The 22,314-nt window shown below is 52.1% G+C and overlaps 1 protein-coding gene across 13 annotated transcripts in view; it reads left to right on the top strand.

The window, feature by feature from the left end:
• The window catches only part of IQSEC1 (IQ motif and Sec7 domain ArfGEF 1), a 379,425-nt gene that overhangs the window by 298,184 nt on the left and 58,927 nt on the right, over positions 1-22,314 (top strand). Inside the window, exon 1 of one of the 13 annotated variants that reach the window (XM_077857662.1) lies at positions 11,496-11,632. The exons of 11 other annotated variants lie outside the window; for them this stretch is intronic. In XM_077857662.1, the coding sequence (XP_077713788.1) occupies positions 11,568-11,632 (65 nt within the window). In that variant the 5' untranslated portion in view covers positions 11,496-11,567. Of the gene's footprint in view, positions 1-11,495; positions 11,633-22,314 lie in introns of those variants that run through there. One more of the 13 variants, XM_077857668.1, reaches the window with a different exon arrangement.

Genomic DNA, 22,314 nt, shown 5'->3' with positions numbered 1-22,314 from the left:
GCCTGGTCCCTCCCCAGCCTCAGGTGGCAGTGAAGTCACTACATGCTTAAGGATATTTCTTGATGAAAGAGAAAGAAGTATATTCTCAGATCCCTGTTACCCACTAAGCAGGTGGAAGTGTGAAACCCCAGCCGTATGAAATGATTCCAGGTGAGCCCCAGACTCAGCATTCGGTGACAAGGACCTAAATCACATGGGGCCCAGAGGGTTGTGATTCTCCCCTCAGTGCTTTCAGCCTTTCCAATTACTTTAAGACCAAAATGTTGGTCGGTGCTGATAGGACTTTAGCACCTCTTTAGCACTCAAAAAAAAGGCTTAACGGTATCTTATTTCTTTTTTTTTTTTTTTTTTTTTTGGTATCTTATTTCTATAGGCATTGTATAGTCACACGGTTCAACAGTTAAAGATATAAATGTATACCCAAAGGTAACCACTGTCCAGAGATGTATTATGCATATGTCAGTATGTGTGTGTGTTTACTCCTCCCCCTTCCTTTTTTACCCAAATATAGCATTCATCACTTGACTTGTTTCACCTAGCAATGTATCTTACATCTCATTCCTTATCAGGATATAAAAAGCATCCTTCTGTTTTATGGCTGCGTTCTATATAACATGGATTCTCTGTGCTTGCTAATCTGTGTGTTAAACAAACCCAGAGTAGGCCTCTAGCACAGGCCTTCTGCTGATAATACAGGATCCAAGCAGGATTTTTTTTTTAGAATTTTATTTATTCACTTAATAGAGAACACACAAGCAGGGGGGGAGCAGCAGAGGGAGAGGGAGAAGCAGGCTCCCCGCTGAGCAGGGAACCTGATGTGGGGCTCGATCCCATGACCCTGGGATCATGACTTGAGCCGAAGGCAGACCCTTCACCGACTGAGCCACCCAGGCGCCCTCCCTCCCAAAGCAGGATTTCATAACAGTGTTTTAGTTTGGGTGATTTGTTTTTATGGGAAAATTTAATTTATTCTCAATGAGACTTTATTATGGTGAAGATTACTATTAGTGGAGAAGATATAGTTTTCCTGATGGAAAGAACAGTGTTAAGTAATTGGCACACATGTGCTATGTGGTCACTGGGAAGACCAACCTGAGGATAAATCCCGCCAGCAGAATTCTACCCCCTTCATCCTCTGGCCGATTCCCCACACTTCATACTCCATACATATGCTGAACCACGATTACATATTCCCAAGCTCATCAAGCCTTTGCCTATGCTGTTCCCTATACTTGGAGTGCCCTTCTCTTACTGGGCCACCCCGTGAATCTCCCAAGATAGGCATCACCTCCTCCAGGAAGCCTTCCCTCAATGGCCATCCAGCCCCAGCTCATGGTCCAGACCCTAGGCAGGTGGCTCCCATACTGCCCTGATTGCCCTGACCAGCTGCAAGACTTCCAAACCATGGCAGGCATCAGAACCACCCAGAGTGTGGGAATTTGCATTTGCAATGATACCCACCTGTGACCGTGACTGTTGCTGTCCCTGGGACCACCCTTTGAGAACCACTGGTGGAGAAGAAAGAACACAGGCTGAGTGTCAGCATGGGTAGCTGCTAACCCCAGCTCCATCATTTAGAGGTTGTGCATCTTTAGACAAATTACTTAGACTCTCTGGGCTTCAGGGCCTCCCTGATAAAATGGGATGCAGACCCATGTCGTAGCGCTGCTGTCGGGATTACATGAACTCGTGTGGGAACAGAGCTGGCACCGGTGGTTGTTTGTTTTGTTTTAAGATTTTATTTATTTATTCATGAGAGACAGAGAGAGAGAGAAGCAGAGACACAGGCAGAGGGAGAGGGAGATGAAGCAGGCTCCATGCAGGGAGCCTGACATGGGACTCGATCCCGGGTCTCCAGGATCACACCCCAGGCTGGAGGCAGCGCCAAACCGCTGGGCCACCCAGGCTGCCCTGGCACTGGTGGTTGTGATTTGCCTGCATTCCCCTTACCCATCAGCTTCTGAAGGCAGGGCCCACATCCCTTTGCTTCTGCGTCCTCTGAGATACCCCAGCTAGTGCCCAGCACATAATGGGTGGTAGTAAATGTTGGGGACAGTTGTGGAACACTTGGGAATGCACATGGTCTCAGTTAACAGGTTTGTTCAAACAGTGAATCAGACATCACATATATCCCGCGTCCATTAATTTGGAATCAATGGAGTCAAGTCAAGCTGGTTGCCGTCTTCCTCCCACTGGGATAAGAGAAGAGAAGGTGTTGTTTAAATCAATAACATAAAAAAATAAATAAAATAAATAAAATAAATCAATAACATAAAGAAGATTGTGGAGGGCAATTTTTAACCCACTTAAGAGAGGCCGTTGTTATAGGAGTGGCATCCGTTTGCAAAACAGGTGTCCCTGGCACTTGTTATAAATGAACGTATCTATTCTTTAAGGGAGAGGGCCGCTGGGGCCTTGGCTTGGCACCCCTTCGGTAGCTGTTCTGTTGTGTGAACACACTGCTCAAGAGTAAGCAAGCTACTTCCCCAATGGCCCCCTGGAATGCCACTCGTCTGAATCAGTGGGGACCAGATGGGATGTTCCGTAACAGAACGAGGCCTTGCAGATTTCCGTATTTCTTTCTCAGTTCCCTCACTTTACCTCACTTTACCGTCCCTTTATGATAGATGGGCCCCAGTTGAAGCAAAGCTACTGGGAAAGAAACCCAAATATGTCAAGGATGGTCAGTTGCTTTGCCAAAGGTATGCATCTTTTTGATAAAATCTTTAGCTGCTGACTCCTTTTTAGTACGGGGCACACACAGTGGGGGTGAAAATTGGTGTTCTCGAAAGATGGTTTCCCCCAGCCCCTCCATAACCTATCTATGGTGTGAGTAGGGGCAGGGCATTGGCTCAAGTCAAATAAGACAAGGGTGAGAGGGGCGCCTGGGTGGCTCAATGGTTGAGCATCTGCCTTTGGCTCAGGTCATGATCCCGGGGTCTTAGGATGGAGTCCCATATTGGGCTCCCTGCAGGGAGTCTGTTTCTCCCTCTGCCTGTGTGTGTGTGTGTGTGTGTGTGTGTGTGTGTGTCTCATGAATAAATTTTTAAAATCTTAAAAAAAATTTAAAAAGACAAGGGGAGACGGAGGGGGGCCTGCTGTTCCCTTCTGGCTCACAGGTCTTGCCCATCTGGATGCAAGGTTGTCCCTGAATGAGAATGGCTCAGGTTCGACGTGACTCACTCATTTATTGAGCATGTACTGCAGACCATACTGGGGGATGCAGTGGTAAACAAAGCCCCCCCCCCCTTCACAGAGCTTCATTGCGGTGGAGGAGACAGAAGGTAAATGAGTACACAAGCACTTAAGCAAGATAAATACAGGCCGTGAGGCTTGGAAGGGGATGTGCTTTACCTGGGAGTGTCCCAGAAGGCCCCTCAGAGGAGGTGACAGCAAGTGGGCCACCGTCCATTGGAAACTGCATGTGCTGGGGGGTCTGGCTCTTTCCCAGACAGTAGGCCTGGGGGTGAGTCTTGGAACCGCAGAACTCGATTTGTCCCTGGTCTCCAGCTAGTTCAAGGGACCCTCTGAGTGTGAGCTCACCGCCCCTCCGGGGTGGGGGGACTTGTTGCCGGAGGAAGGGAGAGGCCCAAGCCAGGGCCTGGTGCTGGGTATCTCACTAAGGTCTTTACAACAACCTCAGTGATATGAGTTGTTATTCATTCCCATTTTACAGAGAAGGAGACTGAGACTCAGAATGGCGATGCCCAAGATCACACTGCCAATAAGGGGACTGAGCTAGGAGTCTGACTCCATGACCAATGGGGCAGCGGGCGGGGTGGGGTTGGAGCTGGATTTGCTTTTATTATTTCTATTTTATCAGTAGAGAAGGGAAACAGTCTTCTGCAGGGGACTTCTTGGAACTGGACTTTGAAGACCAAAGGGAACAGTGTTATAAGCATAGACTTAGGAATCAGACAGTTCTGGGTTCCAATCCTCACTTACTGGCTGTTTGCCTTTAAATTCCTTAGCCTTTCTGAGCCTCAGTTTCTTTTTCTGGATGATCAGATGAGGATATAATAGTTCCTGAGAAGGCTTAAGTGAATGCTACATGTAAAGCATTTAGCACAGAGCCTGCATTCAGTAAGCACTTTGTGTAGCGGGGAGACAGTGTAGGTCTGGCTTCGTGGTTTCATTCATGGCCTGGGGGCCAAATGGACCTGGGCTCAAATCCCTATCATCCAGGCTCTAGGTGTGTGGCTTTAAGTAAGTTACTTGACCTCTCCGAGCCACAGTATATCTGTAAAAGGAAGGTTGTTGAGAATTAAATGCAACCTCTTCTGTAAAGCGGCTGATCCAGAGTATGTGCCCTTGAGGGGTGACCGTGGCTGTCTAGAGAGGTAACAGCCTCCAAACTTAAGGAAGAGGCGATAGAGGCAGGGAGTTGGGAAAGGAGGCTCAGGAAGACCTATCTACTTGTCCGAGATTGCAAGATCGAACATCGGATATGGGGGAGCTAGGATATGACACCAATAGATGCCCCACGCTGTGAGCATGCCCGCCCTGTCAGGGCAATGGTGGAGCAGAGAGAGGGACTCTAAGTTCCGAAGGCCTCCTGGGTGCCCTGCCCTGGCGAGGCCATTGCAAGTGTTCTTGCCAAGCCCCACACCACTCCTGCAAGGAAGCTTTACAGGTGAACACATTGAGGCCCCAGGAAGCTGAGTGACTCACCCAAGGGCACACAGAGCAGGGGGTGGAGGGGCGCTGGGATGTGTGTCCAGGCCCCTGGCCACAGGGCTGCCTCTTCTACTTGGGGGAGATAGGGGCTCTGTCTCAGGTATAGACGCGCACAGAAGGTCAGACCTAAGGATCTGGCAGTGGCTTTCTTGTGCTACCAGCCAGGGAAAGGGGGGTTGACTTTGAGGGGTGAAGTGGGGTCACTTTTGATTGTATCCTAGGGCCGCCTGATGGGAAGTGTGATGCACTGTGTGATTTCAAGGGCAAGTGGGGCAGGGAGGGCGGGGGGAGTCAGGGAAGAGCCTTTCATTGATTGAAGGTAGCAGCTCAGATACTTGGTTCCAAATGTCTTCCTGATGTCATCATGCCTCTTGGATCCTGCAAGAAGACCGGCAAATGGCCATTTCCCATCCACTTGAATAGATACACATAACTCAAGTAGTGGCACTTAGAAGTCACAGGTCTGTTCTCCACCAGGCCTGCCCCCTAAGCCCCAGGGTGAGCAGCTCAGCTTACCTGGCTGGGCCCAGCAGAGGGACCAGGATGTGTTGGAGGGTGCCCACAAATGGTCCAGACTGAGGAGGGATTGCCATAAGCACCTTCTGACCCATGGCTACGACCACCACCTTCCTTCATTTTTACAACAAACTATCATCCACTATGTGGCAGGGATTGCAAGTGGACACTGGGGACCTAGAAACATGGGGTGCTCTGGGGATCCAGGCTAGGAGAGCTTCTTGGAGGAGGTGATCATTCCTGACCATTTTGTTGACATTGTCAGTCACTGAGCACCAGTCATGTGCTAGGCTTTTCGAGCTCCTATAGAGCCACCTTGTGTTGGTAAGGGGTTTTGTTTCTCCTTGCATCTGACCCTGTGTCCTGACTATGTGGTTCTGTTACTGCAAACCGTCCCTCGGGATCCTTCCCATGCCCTCACAGCCTGTTTAATCCTCTTGTCAACTCTTGGCACAGTAGCAACTACATCTAATTTTTATTGTTCATTTAAAGACCACAGGAAAATAGCCTCCTTACACCTCAGACCACAATGGTTCCCTGACTCCGTGGTTTGCTTTGTCAGAGCAGTAGAGAAGGAGCTGCGGAAAGGAAGTCAGATGACTAGTTCTTGGCGGTGCCCCAGATTTCCCAGATTTGGGAAAGCACTCCCCTCTCTGTGGGCCTCAGGCTCCTCACCCAATGGGCAGGTGGCACTGGGTCATGGTGACTCCTTCCAGCCCTAAAGTTTAGGATATGCTGACATTAAAGGCACTTTGATCTCACTCTCATGGTCTAGGTCTTGGCCAACACAAGTACCACTGAGTTTTCACAGTTGGGACTCAACTCTGCAGATGGCTAGTCACACGGAGCAGTGGCAGTGTCTGAGCCCCACCACCAGGAGAGTGGATAGAGAGACATTGTCCCCACCTTTGAAGTGTCCACAGTCCAGGTGAGGGTTTCCCTTCTCACCTGGGGACAGAGCCCTGGAAGGGGCTTCAAAGAGAAGGTGACATTTGGGCTGAGTCTTAAAGGTTGAGTAGGAGGTTCCCTAGCAGATGAAGTAGGTAGCCCAAGAAGCAGGCACAAGCAAAGGGACTGGGGCAGAAAAGTGCACAGTGCATTCTGGGAGGAGCTATATCATAGGGATGGGAGCTGAGAGTGAGGTTGGAAAGGGTCAGGGACTGAATGACAACCAAAGTAGTGCCTGAGCAGGGAAATGACCATAGAGTCAAGTTCACAGTAAACAAACCTACACCACCTCTGGGCCACCCCCAGCCTCCCAAAGCAAGTGATCCCAAGGTCATTTACTTTACTTTGTTTAGTACAATTAGAGAAGTCTGTGATTTGCAAGCAGATTATGTGAAAAAGTAGTTGAAATTTTAAAAGTAACTTGGCACTTAAGAGCAGCTTGATTTAGCTGGAAAAATTTCTCTTTGGGGGGACTGACTGGCTTCTCTGAGAGATCACTCTATACAAGTCTGCATTCTGCACAGCTGTCTCTGGTTTTTCACAGCATCCAACACTCACATGAGGAAGTTCTATCCTGTAGGGAACCGACACCTCACCCACATCCAGGCTGTATGCTGGCCTGTAGGTACTGTGGCCTGGGAGGCGGGATGCGTGGGCCAGTGTCACCATTTCTAGTACACACCCCAGGGCACATCCCTTTATCACTCTGGGCCTCAGTTTCCCTGTCTGTAAAATGAGGGCTTGGACTATAGGGATGATCACAGAGCTCCCTCCTATGTCCAGCATCCTGGCCATGCTGTAGGGCTGGTTGTTCAGTGTTATGAAGAGTGACAGATAAACGATCAACAGGCACTGAGGGGAGAGCCAAATGGGCTCCAGTTGATTTTCACGGCTGTCAGTAAGACACAGCCTACTCAAAGGAAAAGGAACCCAGAGTGCCCCGAGAGGTGGCTTAAGTACCATCTGGAATTTGGGGCCTTTGGGGACTGGCTCTGGGGGGCCTTGGAGTCTCTTGCAAGATGCTAGAAGACCTCTGGTCCTGTGGGTTGCCATGATTTTATTGATTTCTTTATTGCACTGGCTTTGTTGTTGTTTTCTTAAGGGAATAGTCATTTAAAATTTTGAAAATTATAAAAGGGCATACAGTGAAAAGTCCTTTCTCCTTTCCAGCCGTGTCCCAATAAGACTTCAGGTTTAGAGGACAGAGGCCTATCTTCAGGAATCTCTGGAAACCCCGCCGCTTTCCCTTCCCAGAGGCAGCCATTGACATGTTTCTTGGATCTTCTTTAGGAAATAGTCTATGATCATATGATGCTCAATAAGTGCACTAGTGTTCTCTATGTTTTATTGTAAATATGTATCACAATTATCAGACTTTTGATCACAGTGTCACATCTCAGATCATTTTCTGTAAGTTATGTATGGTGCTGCCGCCATCTTGTTAACATAGGACACCACTGATGGGTGTATCGTCGTTTACTTAACCAGTCCCCACCGAAGGACATTGTATGCCTCCTCCTCCTTGTTGTGCTGTTACAAACAACTAATATCCTTGGACCTAAGTCTTTGCATACATGGACCAAGAGCTCCATAGGAGTCATTCCTAGCAGTGTGTTGTCCCATCATGTGGCCATCTTGTCTGAAGGTCACCTGGCCTAGACCTGTAGTTCTAATCACCACCTTCCCCAATGACGTTTGAATTCTGCTCTTCCAGGTCTTGTCCACAGTGGGCCTGTGCCAGGGCGCTGGAGGTCTGGCTGAACAGGCAGGGTAGCTGCTGCCAACATGAAACTTCTCAGACGAGCGTCATTTATTTTAGGCTAGATGAACTTTTCTATGGAGGGCTAGATATAAATATTTTAGGCTTTGTAAGCCATCTATCTCCATTGTAACTATTCAGCTTTGTTGTTGCAGCACAAAAGTATCTGTAGATGACACATAAGTGAATGAGTGTGACTCTGTTCCAATAAAACTTAGTTTTAAAAAAGCAGGCAGTGGGCCAGATTTGACTCTCAGGCCAGATTTATTCAACTGCTGAGCACCTCTGTGTCCCAGGCACCATAGGAAGTGTGGGGGATGCTGTGTAGAAGGTTGCAGGCCTAACTCCGCCTTGGCAATAGCAGTACAGCTCCTTGGTGGGATGAGAGAGCAGGTGCAGAATAAACCCAAGAGTGTGTAAGAGGAGTTTCTGACTTGGACTAGAGGCTGGTCAGGGGTGACTTTCTGAGAAAGCTTAAGTTGAAAGCTTAAGTCCAAAGTCTTAGCCATGAGCCAGGCACAACAGGACATTGGGGCTTTGGAAGTTTTGTATTGCCGGAGGTGTGGCATGTGTGGAGGGGGCACGATGAGTGGCAAGGGCTGGAGAGGTAAACGTCAGTCAGGGCACATAGGCCTGGAGGCCAGCTGTGTGGAGGGGCTGGCCTTCATCATGACAGCTCTAGGAGAAGACCTATGAACGTCGGCCTTGGTGGGTGAGGCAGGGTTCATCCACCTTCTTCTTGGTGGAAGACAGGAGGCTATCAGAAACGAGAGTGGGGATGAAGTTGGGTTATGACATGTGAAACAGGCCAAGACAAGCAACTCAGAACTGAAAACCAGGACACACGGTGGAACTAAACATTTCCATGTCTTTCTCAAATCCCATACACCTATATGCGGGCTCCTACTCATCTGCCAAGTCCCAGCCCAAAAGTCCCTTCATCTTTGGAACCTCTTAGGGTACAGAGTCACAGGCTTCTTCCTGAAGATCATCATAACATCATGCTGAGGGACACTGGTCACATCGGTGTCTCCCATGGAGGCCTCAGGCGATGGCTCGGAGTGAGCACTAATGAATGCTTGCAAATTAAACAGCAAATTGAATTCTCCAGGGCAGATGTGGCCCACGAGCCGCACTTTACAGTTGGCAAAACTGAGACTCAGGAGGCTCAGCAATCTGCCCAAATGGAACATGTAAGAATTCTGCTCCGTTTAGTCATTTAAGCAGAAAAATTGGCTTCTCTGTCTCTCCAGGCTGGAACTTTTTTGTTCGCCTCACGACTCCCTAAATTATTAATCTGCGAGGCAGTTAACTGAGCAGAAGCTAGAGGCACACTTTGAGGAGATAAAACAAAACAACAGAATTAAGAGGCGTTGGGTTTCCAGGGACTCCATCCTCTGGTATTCCAAACGCTAACAGGGAAATTCAACCCCCTTCTTCTAAATCCTCGCCAGAACAATGTCGCCAAGACCATCCTGGCAGGCGGCTAAGCTGCGGGCCTGGACAAGTGCCTGGAATTCTTGGAGAATCCAGGTCGTGAGGCTGTCGGCGGGAGTGTGTGTCTGGAGTGCTCCAGCAGCTGGGCTGGGGGAATTCTCTTGGCTCCATTTATTGCAGCCTATTTTTAGAGGGCTGTTCAGGCTGGGGTGGACAATTTCAACCCGATCCCCTCCTACTCCCACCCCCCTTCCAACCAGAATGCAGGTCATGGTAGCATAGCCCTCTGAGCAGTATGTGTCAGAAGTCTTCTTCTGGAACCCTTGTGTGGAGGAGCTTTTGTCCATCCTCCTGATTCTTGCCTTCCTAGTGAGTATGAGGTGCTATCTCATTGTAGTTTTGATGTGCATTTCCCAGCTGACGAGTGACGATCCGCATCTTCTCATGCATTTATTGGCTGTTCATGTATCTTCTCTGGAGAAGTGTCTGTTCAGATCCTTTGCCCACCTTTTTAATTGGGTTATTTGCCTTTTTGTTGTTGAGTTGGAAGAGTTCTTTACATAGCATGGATTGTAGACCCTTATCAGATATGTGATTTGCAAATATTTTCTCCTATTCTGAGTCTTTATTTTTAATGTAGCAAAGACAACGTCAGAAGCAAAGAGGAGAAATGTGGAGATGAGCAGTGAAGGGGCAGTGGATTCCTGCTAGCCCGTTGCCTGGGAACCCTGGTACACTAAACTGGATCTAGGGACAGCCTCTTCCTGTGCTGCAAGCTGGACTAGCCCAGCCCTCTTCCTTCACCATCCCCCACCCAACCCCAGTTTCCATCTGGGAAAGCACTCTTCTTTAGGCTCTTTGCACCACCCCCTCCAAATGAAAGACTCGAAAAGGCACAAGACAATGTCCCTGCATTAGTGGTTTCCTACTTCTTCCTGACTCCTGCAGATGTGCCAGCTGCCTGGCCCTCCAGAAGATGGACCTGTAGGTGGGGCAGGTGGGGTTTTGATTGTGTCTATGTCCGTCCACTTGATGTCTTCCAAACACATCTGGGCATTCCACAAGTGTGGGTGCTGGGCTCTGTGCCTGCCTTCATGAAGCCCAAGGACAGATAACAAATAAATATGCAGATTGAAAACAGCAAGCTGTGATCGCTTATAGTAGAAAGAGATGAGCAGCCTAGAAGAGGAGAAGGTGAAGGAAAACCTCTTAAAAGTTAACCCGGTTAGGGTGAGCCTCAGTTTCCTCTTCTGGAAAATGGAGCCACTAATAGCTCCACCTATATCACAATGTTGTCTGGAGGACCAGATGTGGGTAAAGAGTTCTAATAGTGAATCAGGACTACTGTAAGCCAGCCATGGGGGTCTGAAAGTTGGCTCTGGGTGAAGGAAGGACAGGGGGTTGGGTGGGCTTAGGGAAAAAGGAGCTGCTTTCCTCACATCCTCACCCAAAAGTCTCCAAATGGGTGTCCCCAGCCTCAGGATGAAACCCAGTTTTTCCCCCGGGGCAGGAGCATCAGAGCCCCCGAGCCACACCATCCTGGGAGCAGAGGCCTCATTTTATAAACTGAGGCCAAAGTCGGGATTGGCAAATATTGGGACCACCAGCACAGTAGGCTATAGTTGGCAGGTGTGGGGTTTGTATTTGCCGTGCTTACACGTTGGGGAGGAAGATAGGTATATATGGGGACTCTGTTTTGGAGGGAAGCCCTCCCGGAAAAGAGTCTGGCGGGCAGGTACCTGGGATGCTGCATCCGGAGAAGCTCCCGCCTCGGCTCTCCTGGCCCCGCCCCCGCGGGCAGCCCCGCCCCGCCCCGTCTGTGCCCCGCCCCGTCTGTGCCCGGCCCCGCCCCCGCGCTTCCCCACGAGGCTCCGCGCAGCCCCGCCAGCCGGGCACAGTCCGGCCCCGCCCCCGCCCCCGCCCCCGCCCCCGCCCGGCCCCGCCCCCGCCCGGGCCACATTCCTCCGGCCGGGCCTCGCTCTGCGCCAGGCGGGCGCGCGGGCGGCGGCGGGGGGCGCTTGACGGTGCCGGGGCTCGGGGCTCGGGGCTCGGGCCGGGAGCGGCGGGAGCCGGCGGGCGGCGGCCGGGAGACCCGAGGTGGTCGCGTGGCGGGGGCGGGTCTCGGCGGTCGGGTGTCTCCCCGGGGTCCGCCGCCCCGGCGGGAGTCGGCAGCGCTTGGCGGGGCCTGGGTCCCGGGCGCGGGGCCCCGTCAGCTCCCGCCGCGGCCGCCATGTGGTGCCTGCACTGCAACTCGGAGCGGACCCAGTCCCTGCTGGAGCTGGAGCTTGACAGCGGGTAAGGGCCGGGGGGGGGGGGGGGGGAACGAGGCCGGGGGGCGCTCCTCAGGGCTCGGGCGAGAGGGCCTCGAGGGCGCAGGGCGGGCGCCCGCGGATCCCCGCCGTTGCACTTGCGTGCAGTGTGTTGCGGGTTTGCGGGAGAGCGGGCGCCGCGTTGTCCTGCGGTGGTTCGTTGAAGCCTGCGGGGGCTGTGAGCCTAAGTGTGTGCCAGAGAGGCTGCGAGGATGGGTGTGCCGGAGTGCGAGAGACTGTCAGGATGTGTGTGCAAGAGGGTGGAGTGTGGCTGTAACAGTATGTGTGCAACCAGACCTGGGACCTGAGTCTGTGGGTGAGGAAGAGATGCTGTCAGGACAGGAGTGCGTGTGTGCATGTGCATGTGCATGTGCGTGCTCACTCCAGAGTGACTGTCGGGATGGGAGCTCATGTGTGACTGAGTTTCCGCGGGAGGCACTGCTGGGACTGGGTATCCGGTACCAGGCTGGTGCCAGTGGACCGGAGTTGGTGAGCTGCAGTGTGGCCGGCGGCCTCTGTGCTTGCGTCTGGTGGCAGGCGGGCTGAGGCTGCCAGTCTTCCTGTGGGCCTAGTTATGCGAGCCCCTAGGCCTGTATCCAGGCTTACATGTCAGCTCTGTCAGGGAGACCCTGGGCAAGTGTGTGTGGGGACCAGGGATTGGTTCCAGGGCTGTGCACAGGTGGTCCAAGTGTGGTTGGGGGGAGGGGGGTCACCCAGGAGTGCACTGGGGATCCTGGAGCCTGAGGAGGCTGAGATCTGTGTGGCTGCTGCTGTTGTGTTGAGTGCCGCTGTGAGGGGTCTGCTGGTGGGATTGGATGTGTGTGGGTGTGCTTGTGTGGGCCTGGTGTGGTCAGGGATGGAGTCTTCAGTGGGGGGAATGAACTCGTGTCCCAGAGACCGACCCTTTTCTGCTTTGGGGCCTGTGGGTAGCTGCCTGAGTGTCCAAGGACCCGTATTTATGGACAGAGAGGGAGAGGGAGAGAGTGTGTATGTGCTGGGAATATCGATTTCCTTGCTCCGCTCGCCAGCACAGCTGCCCCCCGATCTGTCTGCAGGCCCCTTGGAGGAGCCAGGCTGTGGGGCGGACAGGATTTGTTGACAAGCTGACTTGGCTTGTGTCGGGGCCCCCTGAGGGTTGGGGGGAAGCCCACCTGCAGCCGTTTGATCTCTGAGTTCAAAAATTCTGCAGCGTGTGTCTGGCAGTTGCACTGAGAACACACATCTGTTCCCTTCTGCCCCCTCCTCGCCCCAGGGGTCGGGACTCCGGGCCTGAGGCTCCGTGTGTGGTTGTGGGGGTGTGGTTCCCAAGAACCCATCGCTTCTTGTGTCTGGGGTGGAGGCTGGGCAAAGCTGCAGCTGCGGAGCCAGCTGTCTGGATTCAGTGGCATCAGTCCGAGAATGGGGGTCACGATATTCATATTGCACACATGCTACTGTCTTAGGCAGCTCTCTCACCCAGTATCGTATTTGCATTCCTGTCCTTGCGGTTCGGCATCCCCGTGTCGCAGGAGAAAAAACTGAGGTTGAGTGTAAAGTCTGGTTAGCACCAAAGCTCTGTGGTTTACTGAGTACCTGCTGTGAGCATTCCCTCTCTGGGCACTGGGGTCATAGCAGTGAGCAAAACTCAGTGTTTATCCTCCTGGGGCTGGCACGCCCTGCAGGCTACATCTCTTCCCCCACTCCCAGCTGAGAGGTTTCCCTGGTGCCCCTCCATTAGGACCTCTCCAGTATCACCCTTCCACCTGGGATGTCCATAAGTCATCACTTTCACATATTTCTCAATCCTGCATCCCTTCTTATTGGAAGTCCTTCTTTGTATCCCATCTAAATCTTCTAGAGGCAGGGAAGCCTGCTTGAGTCCTTTTGTTGTCGGGGTTGGTGATAAACAGCTGCTCCCCCAGCCTCAGAGCACAGACCAAGTGTCCTAGAGATCCAGAAGCCCCGCTCCGGCACAGGCCAAAGTTCATCCTTCAGCCTCAGAGCAGGTGGATTATGTTTGCTCCAGAGTGCCTGGTGTGCAGCTCCGAAGGAAGTGGGTTGGGGGGCAGAGACTCACCCAGCTCCTGGGCCGTGGAAGCTTAGCCAGCAGCTCCTTGAGCTGGCTAGCTTGCCTTCCACCCAGACTCCTTCCAGCTGGCCCTCTCTCCCTCTCTAAACCCAGGAAGGACCCAGCGTGCTCCAAAGATCTCAGGTGACCCCCAGTCTGTAACAGGTGCAGGACAGCCCCTCCAGGCACAGCCATGGCACCTAGTATTGGCAGCACCTTAATGCTTTGCTGTTGGAGACTCACAGCAGCCCGGGGCTCTCCCTACCATCCCGTTCTAAACGGGCATGTTAAGATAGGGAGTCCAGTGACCTGACCAGGATCTTACAAGGGGAGCCTGGAGTAGAACCCAGATGTTCTGCTGGAGGGCCTCTGGAGGGCCCCTGCCAGCCCTGCCAGGATTTTCAGGCTTTCACTCAAGGAAGTCGGACTATGAACTAGCTGTGCTAATATTTACACAGCTTCAGTTCAAAAACATGGACAGGACTGACAGCTGCACAGTCAAACAGTGTGATGACTGGGCAAATAGGTGTTTCGGGAAGGGATTGAGTAGGGCTGCCCAGGCTCTGGGAGCTCTGGATATATGCGTGTGAGCACACCGGTATTATCTGGCCGGACTCTGCAACGAGGGGTTTTGGTTTGCCAGGAGAATTGTGAGGCTAGAGGAGCTCAGAGCATCAGCGGAGAAGGGCTCAGGGAGGCAAACAGACTTCATTTCAAATCCCAGCTCAGCTTTGTGACATTATGCAAGTTACTACCTCCCTCTGAGCCTCGCTTCCCCCTGCATGGAAGTGAATGGTACCCTGCTTCACAGAGATGCTTGAGGATGTGTCTGACAGCCTCCGGTCCCAGCTGCGATTGTCCAGGTCAGCACTCTGCTCTTCCCACCGCCAGTGACCCATGCGATTTTCTTCCTTCCCCTTTTGTAAATTTCCTCTGAATTGTGATGACGCAGGGAATGTTTGCCCAGTGGGCTTGCAGCAGGCCAGGGACCAGGGCCTGGGGAGAGCTCCGCAGAGGTGGCCCAGGTCCCCTGTGGAAGTGTGTTTGTGTGATGGGGGAGGATGCTCAGACGCTGGTGAATGTGATTCATCATTTGTCCTCAAAAGCAACATCATGACTTTAAAGGCCATTAAGGCTCTTGAAGAATTAATTGGTACAGCCTTAGAGAATCTGACTGCCCCCACTGCTCGAGCCACTGCCGAGGAGCAATGGACAGTGATTATGGTGGAAAACATGGCATGGTGCCACCTGGACCTGCCACTCTGCTGGCTGCTGTGGCTGTACCCCTAGATGAGCAAGTGCCCCTGTAAGCCCTGGCCTGTGTGCTCCATTGCCGGCCCCGCACAATGCCTGGCCATGTGGTAGGCACAGCCAGGCATCAGTGAGTGAATGCACCCATGAATGAATGCATGCTCTCCTGGGCTCGGGGGTGCTTTGTCCTCAGGGGAGATGTGTATGACCCAAAGGGCACCCGCTGTTGCACTTTCCTGTGTTCCTTTACTCACTCACTAGATACTGAGCACCTGCTTTGTGCCAGGCCCTGGGCTAGATGTAGAGGAACCAAGATTAATATTGTGAAACCGTGTATCACAGAACCCAGATAGGCCTTGGGGTCGCACAAAACCAACTCCGTCTCTTCCCAGCTATGTGGCTTTGGTGATATGGCCTCCCCTGTCTGAGCCTTGATTTTTCTCATCCATGAAATGGGGCCAAGAAATACCTCCCTGGAGGGCATATGCAGCTTTCTCCCGTGACTCACACCTATTAGATGCCCAACACATGGTAGCCGGTAACACCAGCATCATCGCCACCTCTTCTCTTGAGAAGTGACTAATTAAAGTGGTTCCTCATGGTTTTCTTTTTGCTGGTTTCTGGAGCTACATGGTTTTTTGGGAAATCTCTGTCCTGGAGGAGCCAAGGCATGGTCCTAGCTGCTCTGACTTGAATATCCCTTTATGGTTTATTTGAATGTAGCTGTGGCTTCCCTGCTTCTTGATGGAGAGGGTCATTCTTTCCATTCTACTTCCTTGCTTTGTGCCTTCCTAACATGGTGACAGTTTAATATGAAACGAAGGCCCAGATGTAGAACCATAGCAAGAGTCCCCTCCTTGTTTGTCTGGATGGGGAAACTATGACCACATTTGTTTTTTCCTCTTTGTTCAAAGGTCAGTGTAATAATAGTGATTGCAGTGGTTGCCATTCAGCTCTGTGCGAAGTACTTAATTCTCAAAGCAATCTGTGAGTGAGGGCTTCTGTCCTCATTTGGGGAACAGTTGGGGGGAAGCTTATGTGACTTGCCTAGGCTCTCTGGCCATTAAGTCTTGGAGCTAAGGGTTGAACTCAGTGGTCTGCCTTCTTCATAGCCAGGCTGTGCTTCCTCTGGGATTAAATAATCTTGAGCAAAATCTGTCACCATCATAAATGGAGCCTTTTGTATCTTTCCCAAGCCATGGAACAGGTATCTGGTATCTCTTGGTATCAGCATCTCCAAAATGTTGCCAAACGTCCAAGACTCAGGCTGCTTTAAGGACCACCCTCTGGGCTCTCCTGGTGTCTTGCCAGACCCCAAGAGCTGCTAACCCAAACACTCTGGCTGGACTTGGAGACAGTTCCCTTGGTCCAGAGCACTTTGCACATTCTGAGTACACTTGCCCAAGGCCAGCCTTGGCATTGAACAGGGTCCTGGGGACCAAAACCACCTCTCCCCAGACTCCCTGCAGGACCAGTGCAAATACCACCAGCATCCACATGGGGAAGGAAACCCAAGGCCAGGGCCTTTCACGTCATGAGGGGACACACATGAGTATGGGCTGCTGAACTTGCTCCCACAAGAGAGAGAAGAACGGTTAGTGCGCTGGAAAATTTGGAAGAGTCCCCAGCGAGGAGACAGCCTCCTCATCCAGGTTCCCCAAAATGACCTCTTTGCCTATGCCAGTCCAGGTCTGTCCACCAACAGGAATGCTTTCTCTCCAGTGACCGTTTTAAAAGACAGAAGCAAATGGTGTTTGCTTTTCTATTTCTGGCTGAGAGGCTGGGCTAGGTGGTGCAAGAATTAAATGCATTAATACACGTGAGACATTTAAAACGGTGCCTTACTGTATTATAGTAAGTTCTCAATAAATGTTAATTATAATCACTGTAGTTATTACTGTTCATTCTGATTATTCCTCAGCCTGGAAGGGTCTCTCCCTCCAGAGGCCTGGGCAGAGCTGGCTCTGATTTGCTGTTGGCACTCAGCCTCCCTAGAAGCCCTGGCATTGTCACTCCTCCTACCCCCTTTCTGGGCCTCAGTTCCCCATCTGTGATGGGGGCAAGCTTCTTGATGCTTATGGTCATTTGCTGAGGGAGGCCGTTTGACCCAGGGTTAGAGAGGAAACAGACTCTGTGGCCAGCCTAGCCTGCCCATAGCCCTAACCTCAGCTCAGCTTCTCACACTCTCTGTGATCTCGGGCATATTTCTTGGGCTTTCTGTGCTTCAGTTTCCCCATTTGTAAACTGTGGGTGACAGTAGAGCTCCTGGAGTTGTTATTAATCCACATAAAATGCTTAAAGGGCACACAGTTACGACCTGAGAGGTGGTAGCTTTTAGCTGTGACATCAGGGCTGCCAAGTTGAACTATGCTAAAACAGGACCATGGTGCTTGTTCAGGGGAGATGTGTTGCTAGACAGGAATGCATCGTCTCTCCTTGGCCACAGACGAGACCAGGGGTAAGAGTGAGAAGGAAGAAGAGAGGCGGTAATTGGGGGGAGCCATGCGAGGATATAGTGCTACTCACGTGCCGGTGGTGCCTGGGAGGGAGACCGGTCATAGCCTTGGCAACAAGTGACTAAAGCCCGTAATCTTGTGCGTGTGCTTGTGGCCCACTAAGAGAGGATGATCCAAAGTGTTTTTGGAAATCACTTTGCCCATGGATTGGAAAAATTGCAAAGTAAGGGGATTTAGCTCTCAGCCAGAGTGAAGACTTCTAAGGATGGGCAAATGGCCTGCTGCCTGTAGGTGATGGTGAGGCCCCCTGGGGACACTGCAGGAGTGGGGACATTGTGGCTGATGGCCCAGCCCTATGGGCCCGAGATGGGGCAGAGTGGCAGTGCCTCTGGAGTTCTCGGCTCTGTTCTCAGCTTGGCCTCTCCTGAGCTCTGGTACTTGGGCAGCTCTGGCATCCTGGTCCTACCAGGGGCTGCTTCTGGTGCCTGATGGGGCTGAGAGTTCCAGCGCCTGGCCTCAGGACCCTCACTGCACAGTCCGGCCACCAGGCAGAGAGGCAGCTGGCTGTAGTGGAAAGACGGTGGCATCTGGGCCAGAGAAACTCAACCTGAGCCCAGTCCTGCCCTCCCTGAATGAGCGGCCTGGGCGAAGTCGCCACCTCTGTGAGCCTTCTCTGTCGAGTGGGGATCGTGGAGGGAGAGGCGGTTGTGGGTAGCATACACAACAGGTGCCTCATCCATGCTGGCAGAAGAGGGGAAAAGGGTTTAGCTGGCTTTGGGCAAAGCCACAGCTGCTTTTGAGGAGTCCAGAGTAGGCACAGGTTTGATGCTGGAGCTGGAGCTGGAGCAGGCTACAGAACAAAGATGACGATATCAGACATGTGGGTGGCCTCTGAATTTTACACACACTTACCTTATTTGAACCTCCCCCAGAAACTTAGGACGTGGCTGGTATTATTCCCACTTTACAGACAAGGAGACTGAGGTAAAAATGAAAATAACGTCCGAGCTTTGCAGAAAGTTGATTGGGTGTTCTAGTTAATCTACCTTTCCTGCTCCCTGACACTGCTGAGGGGTAGGCTTGGGCCTTAGAACGGAGGGTGACGTAGAGGCAGAAAAGTGGAGGAGTGTGAGAAAAGCTGCAGGACCCCACCGGGCCCCAGAGGTGCACTGTCGTTCGGCAGAATGGATGGAGGACCCTTGGAAACCCTGCCAGTGGACCTTGAGCCCTGGCAGGCGTATTTGCCAGCCCCCAGAGGTCATCTGGGATGCTTCTCCACAGAGATGACGAGAAAGAAAGGGCTAGAACAGGGCCGGGCCTGTAAGTAAATGTCATAATGCCAATTATCCCTATGGTTCTTATTAAGTGGTAGTGACTACAGTTGTCATTCCTGCTGTGACTTCCCTGTGTAGGCCCTGGACGGGCCGCGAAGTGCACTTAGTCCCGTGTGGCAGGGGGGTTGGAGAGGAAGCGTTTGGGGAAGCGGCTCTTTCCTCTGCTCTTACCAGAGGAGGAAGAGGAGGGGGAGGTGCAGCCATTGCAAACTCCAATTCTCTGTTCCTTTGGGGCCACTGACTTTCCTAAGAGCCATAATTTAAATGAGCAGGGACTGAGATTTGGGTTTTGTTTTCCTACCTAGTTTAAAAAAAAAAAAAAAAAAAAAAAAGGCCAAATGACCCGGGAAGGCCTTGATGTGGATAACAGATTCTTAGCACTATTTTGAACTTTTCGTTATGGAATCTTTTAAACATAGACAGAAGTAGAGAGAATGGTATGATGACACTCACCCCCCTACCCCTCCATGGGCAATTGTATTTCATTGCCCCAAGATTACTTCAAAGCACATACCAGATATTTTGATGTTTTTAGTTAGGGACCCGTCATGTGGAGATAGAGATGTCCAGTTGCCGGGGTGGGTTCCTGGGACAGAGCCGTAGAGTTCCTTAAACAGCTCTTGGCTGTGTTGGCCCAACTGAGGAAGCTGGAGCTGGTCCAGTTTCCCAGCCTTGAAGACCAAACAATGCCCACTCCACCCAGGGAAGTGTCTACAGGTGGCCAGGGAAGACCAGGCCTGTGCATCCCCATCAGACAGGGCTTTTCTGGGGAAAGGGCTCACATCAGGTCAGGAGTGCTCAAGGTGCTTGCCTTCTTCATGCCTTGACTCCCTGGCAGGACTGGTGTTCTCTGCTGAGTGTCCCCACAGGCCCTCCTCTGCTCTCATTGCCCCTTGCCTGGTGGTATAGTCAGGCAGTGGCACCTGCCTTTGCCCCAAGGCAGGTTGGCTCCTCACCTCGCTTGACCTCTGGATGTACTCTGAGTGTTCTTCTCTTGGCTTAAGAGACCAGGCCCCCCAACATTCCTCCCATCGCTGAGTCAGCACTGGGGTTCCCTAGGACTCTGCCAAGGCACTCTTTCCTTCCCTCCATGCGATCTCTTCCATCCTACAGCTTCTAGTGGTGCTGCTTTTAGGGCCTGGCACATAACAGGTGCTCAGTAAATTTTAGTTACAATAGCTATATTAGTCACTCTAATACCCTAATATATTCTTAGGAATATATTACTATGCCTCGTGTCTTACACAGTGCTTGGCACACAGAGGGCCCTAAACCAAATTTAGGTGAAAAACAGGCGGTGGGGGATCCCTGGGTGGCGCAGCGGTTTGGTGCCTGCCTTTGGCCCAGGGCGTGATCCTGAAGGCCCGGGATCGAATCCCACGTCGGGCTCCCGGTACATGGAGCCTGCTTCTCCCTCTGCCTGTGTCTCTGCCTCTCTCTCCCCCTCTCTCTCTGTGTGACTATCACAAATAATTTCAATATATATATATATATATATATATATATATATATATATATATATATATAAAAAAGAAAAAAAAAAGAAAAACAGGCAGTGGGCCTGAGTCCCACCCCAGTCCTGCTCTGAGCAGTGACCACGCCCAGTCTGCTCACCCCTCGCCTTCCTCAGGTACGGATACTGGGGTTTGGGTCAGATGGGTCAGTGCCTGCTGTCTGAACAAAGGGTACCCTTTAAGGCTTCTTCCCTTCCCACTGTTGCATGCTCACAGCCATCTAGCCCCTCCTTTAATCCCCAGGGCCCCCACGCACTGTGGGGGGGCAACAGTCCTGTATGGTGATAGTAACAACAGCTCCCTCAAGCACTTCTGGGTGGCAGGCCCCAGGCTGAAGATGCGTGTCTGTGTTATCATTTGACTGCGAGGTAGACAATACCCCCATTTTAGGGCTGTGAAACGGAAGCACAGAGAGGCCAAGTGGCTTACCCAAGGTTACACAGCCTCTCTCCGCCACATGCCAGACAGGCAGTCTACAGAGGAGGGCTGTGTGCCCAAGCTGCAGGTGCCAGAGGTTGATAGGGCTGGCGGTCCCTACTCTGGGCCTTCATCCTTCCCCCAGGCCCTTTCTGCAGGCCTGCTCCGGCACAGTGTGCAAAGAGTAGACGATCAGGTGAAGGCGGCAGTGCTGCAGGTCCAGGTCTGGAGAGCGAAGAAGGAATGGGGCAGGCAGACGGGGTGGGTGGGCTTTCCCTGCAGAGGGCAGAGCATGTGGAAGGTGGATGGGGGGTGAATTGCTTGGCCCCGTGCCTCAGTCAACCTGACCTCCTTACCTTGTGTGGGTGTTGTGTGGGCCTCCAGAAGTTACCAGCTCCCTCCGTGTGTCAGCTTCTCCATCTGTGGAATGGGGAGAGGATCCCGCATCTGTCTCACATGCTTTGGTTATCTGGGACACCAAGAGTGAACCCTAATGTAAACTCTGGACTTGGGGTGATGCTGTGTCAGCATAAGTCTGTGGATTAACAAATGCACTGTGGCGTTGAGATTTGGAGAAGTTATAGGTGCGGAGGGAGCAGGGCACAGACAATATGCTAAATCTCTACTTTCCCCTTGGTTTTCCTGGGAACCTAAAACTGCTTTACAAAAAAACAATTTGTTTTAAAAAGTTGTTATAGGATGCTGGGAGTTCGTTCTGGGTGAAGTGTTCAGGGCATCTGTTGTCGTTACAGTATTCTTTGCACCATCATCAGTGCATTCAGTAACTCATTCATTCACTTCATACATGGTCTTTAACTCCTGAGGACACAGACACTAGAATGTGCCCCCCTGCTGGGGTGAGCTCACAGTTGGGCAGAAGTCCTGTGGGCTCTCGTGGGCTCTGCTCCCTCTGCCACGGGGTACCAGGTGTTTCAAGGAAGGGAGCAGTGCGAGAGAGCCAGTGCAGCACAGACTGCCACCAGCCAGGAGTCACAGCACCATCCAGTTGCAGCATGGGAGTGGATGGGGTCAACAGGATGGACAGCAGGCTGGGAGGTGGGCAGGGAGCCTGTGGGTGGGGAGCGTCGGCGCCATGCTCAGAGGTTTGGACCGCGACAAAGATTTGATGCCATAAAAGACTCAAACAATTTGCATTTTAGAAAGTGCTTTCTGGCAGTTGAGGATGAGTGAGTGCAGGGGGGCCCCCCCTTGAAGTGCGGGTCTGGGGTGGGACTTGGAGAGCTGGCCAAGGGTTATCTCAGGCCCCGAGAGGCCTGCACGCCTGACCCTGGCCAGCAGGGTGGCCTGGAGGCAATGAGACCGGCACGACGGGCATCTTCCTCCTCTCTGCCCACACTCTGTCCCAGAGCCAGCCTCCCCAGCCTGTGCCTCCCGCCCAGCACTCCTGGGGTGTCCCTGGGGCCCGGCCCAGCCCTGTCTGCTGGAGCCTGCCACAGAGAACTGCTTTATTTGAGTCCATTTTGCGCGTATGGAAATAACTAGAGGCCTCTGTATTTAATTTGGCTCAGCCAGGAAGATTTTTGGCTCTGTGTGTGTGTGTGTGTGTGTGTGTGTGTGTGTGTTCTGAAAAATGTTTCCAAGTGAGCCCCAGGGTGGAAGCTCTGGTCGTCTTTATGCAGTCAAAAGCA

Source organism: Canis aureus, chromosome 19 (genome assembly GCF_053574225.1).
Source record: "Canis aureus isolate CA01 chromosome 19, VMU_Caureus_v.1.0, whole genome shotgun sequence".
Taxonomy (NCBI): Eukaryota; Metazoa; Chordata; class Mammalia; order Carnivora; family Canidae; genus Canis; species Canis aureus.
Note: the sequence above shows the minus strand (reverse complement) of the source record. Positions and strands in the feature narration are given on the sequence as shown.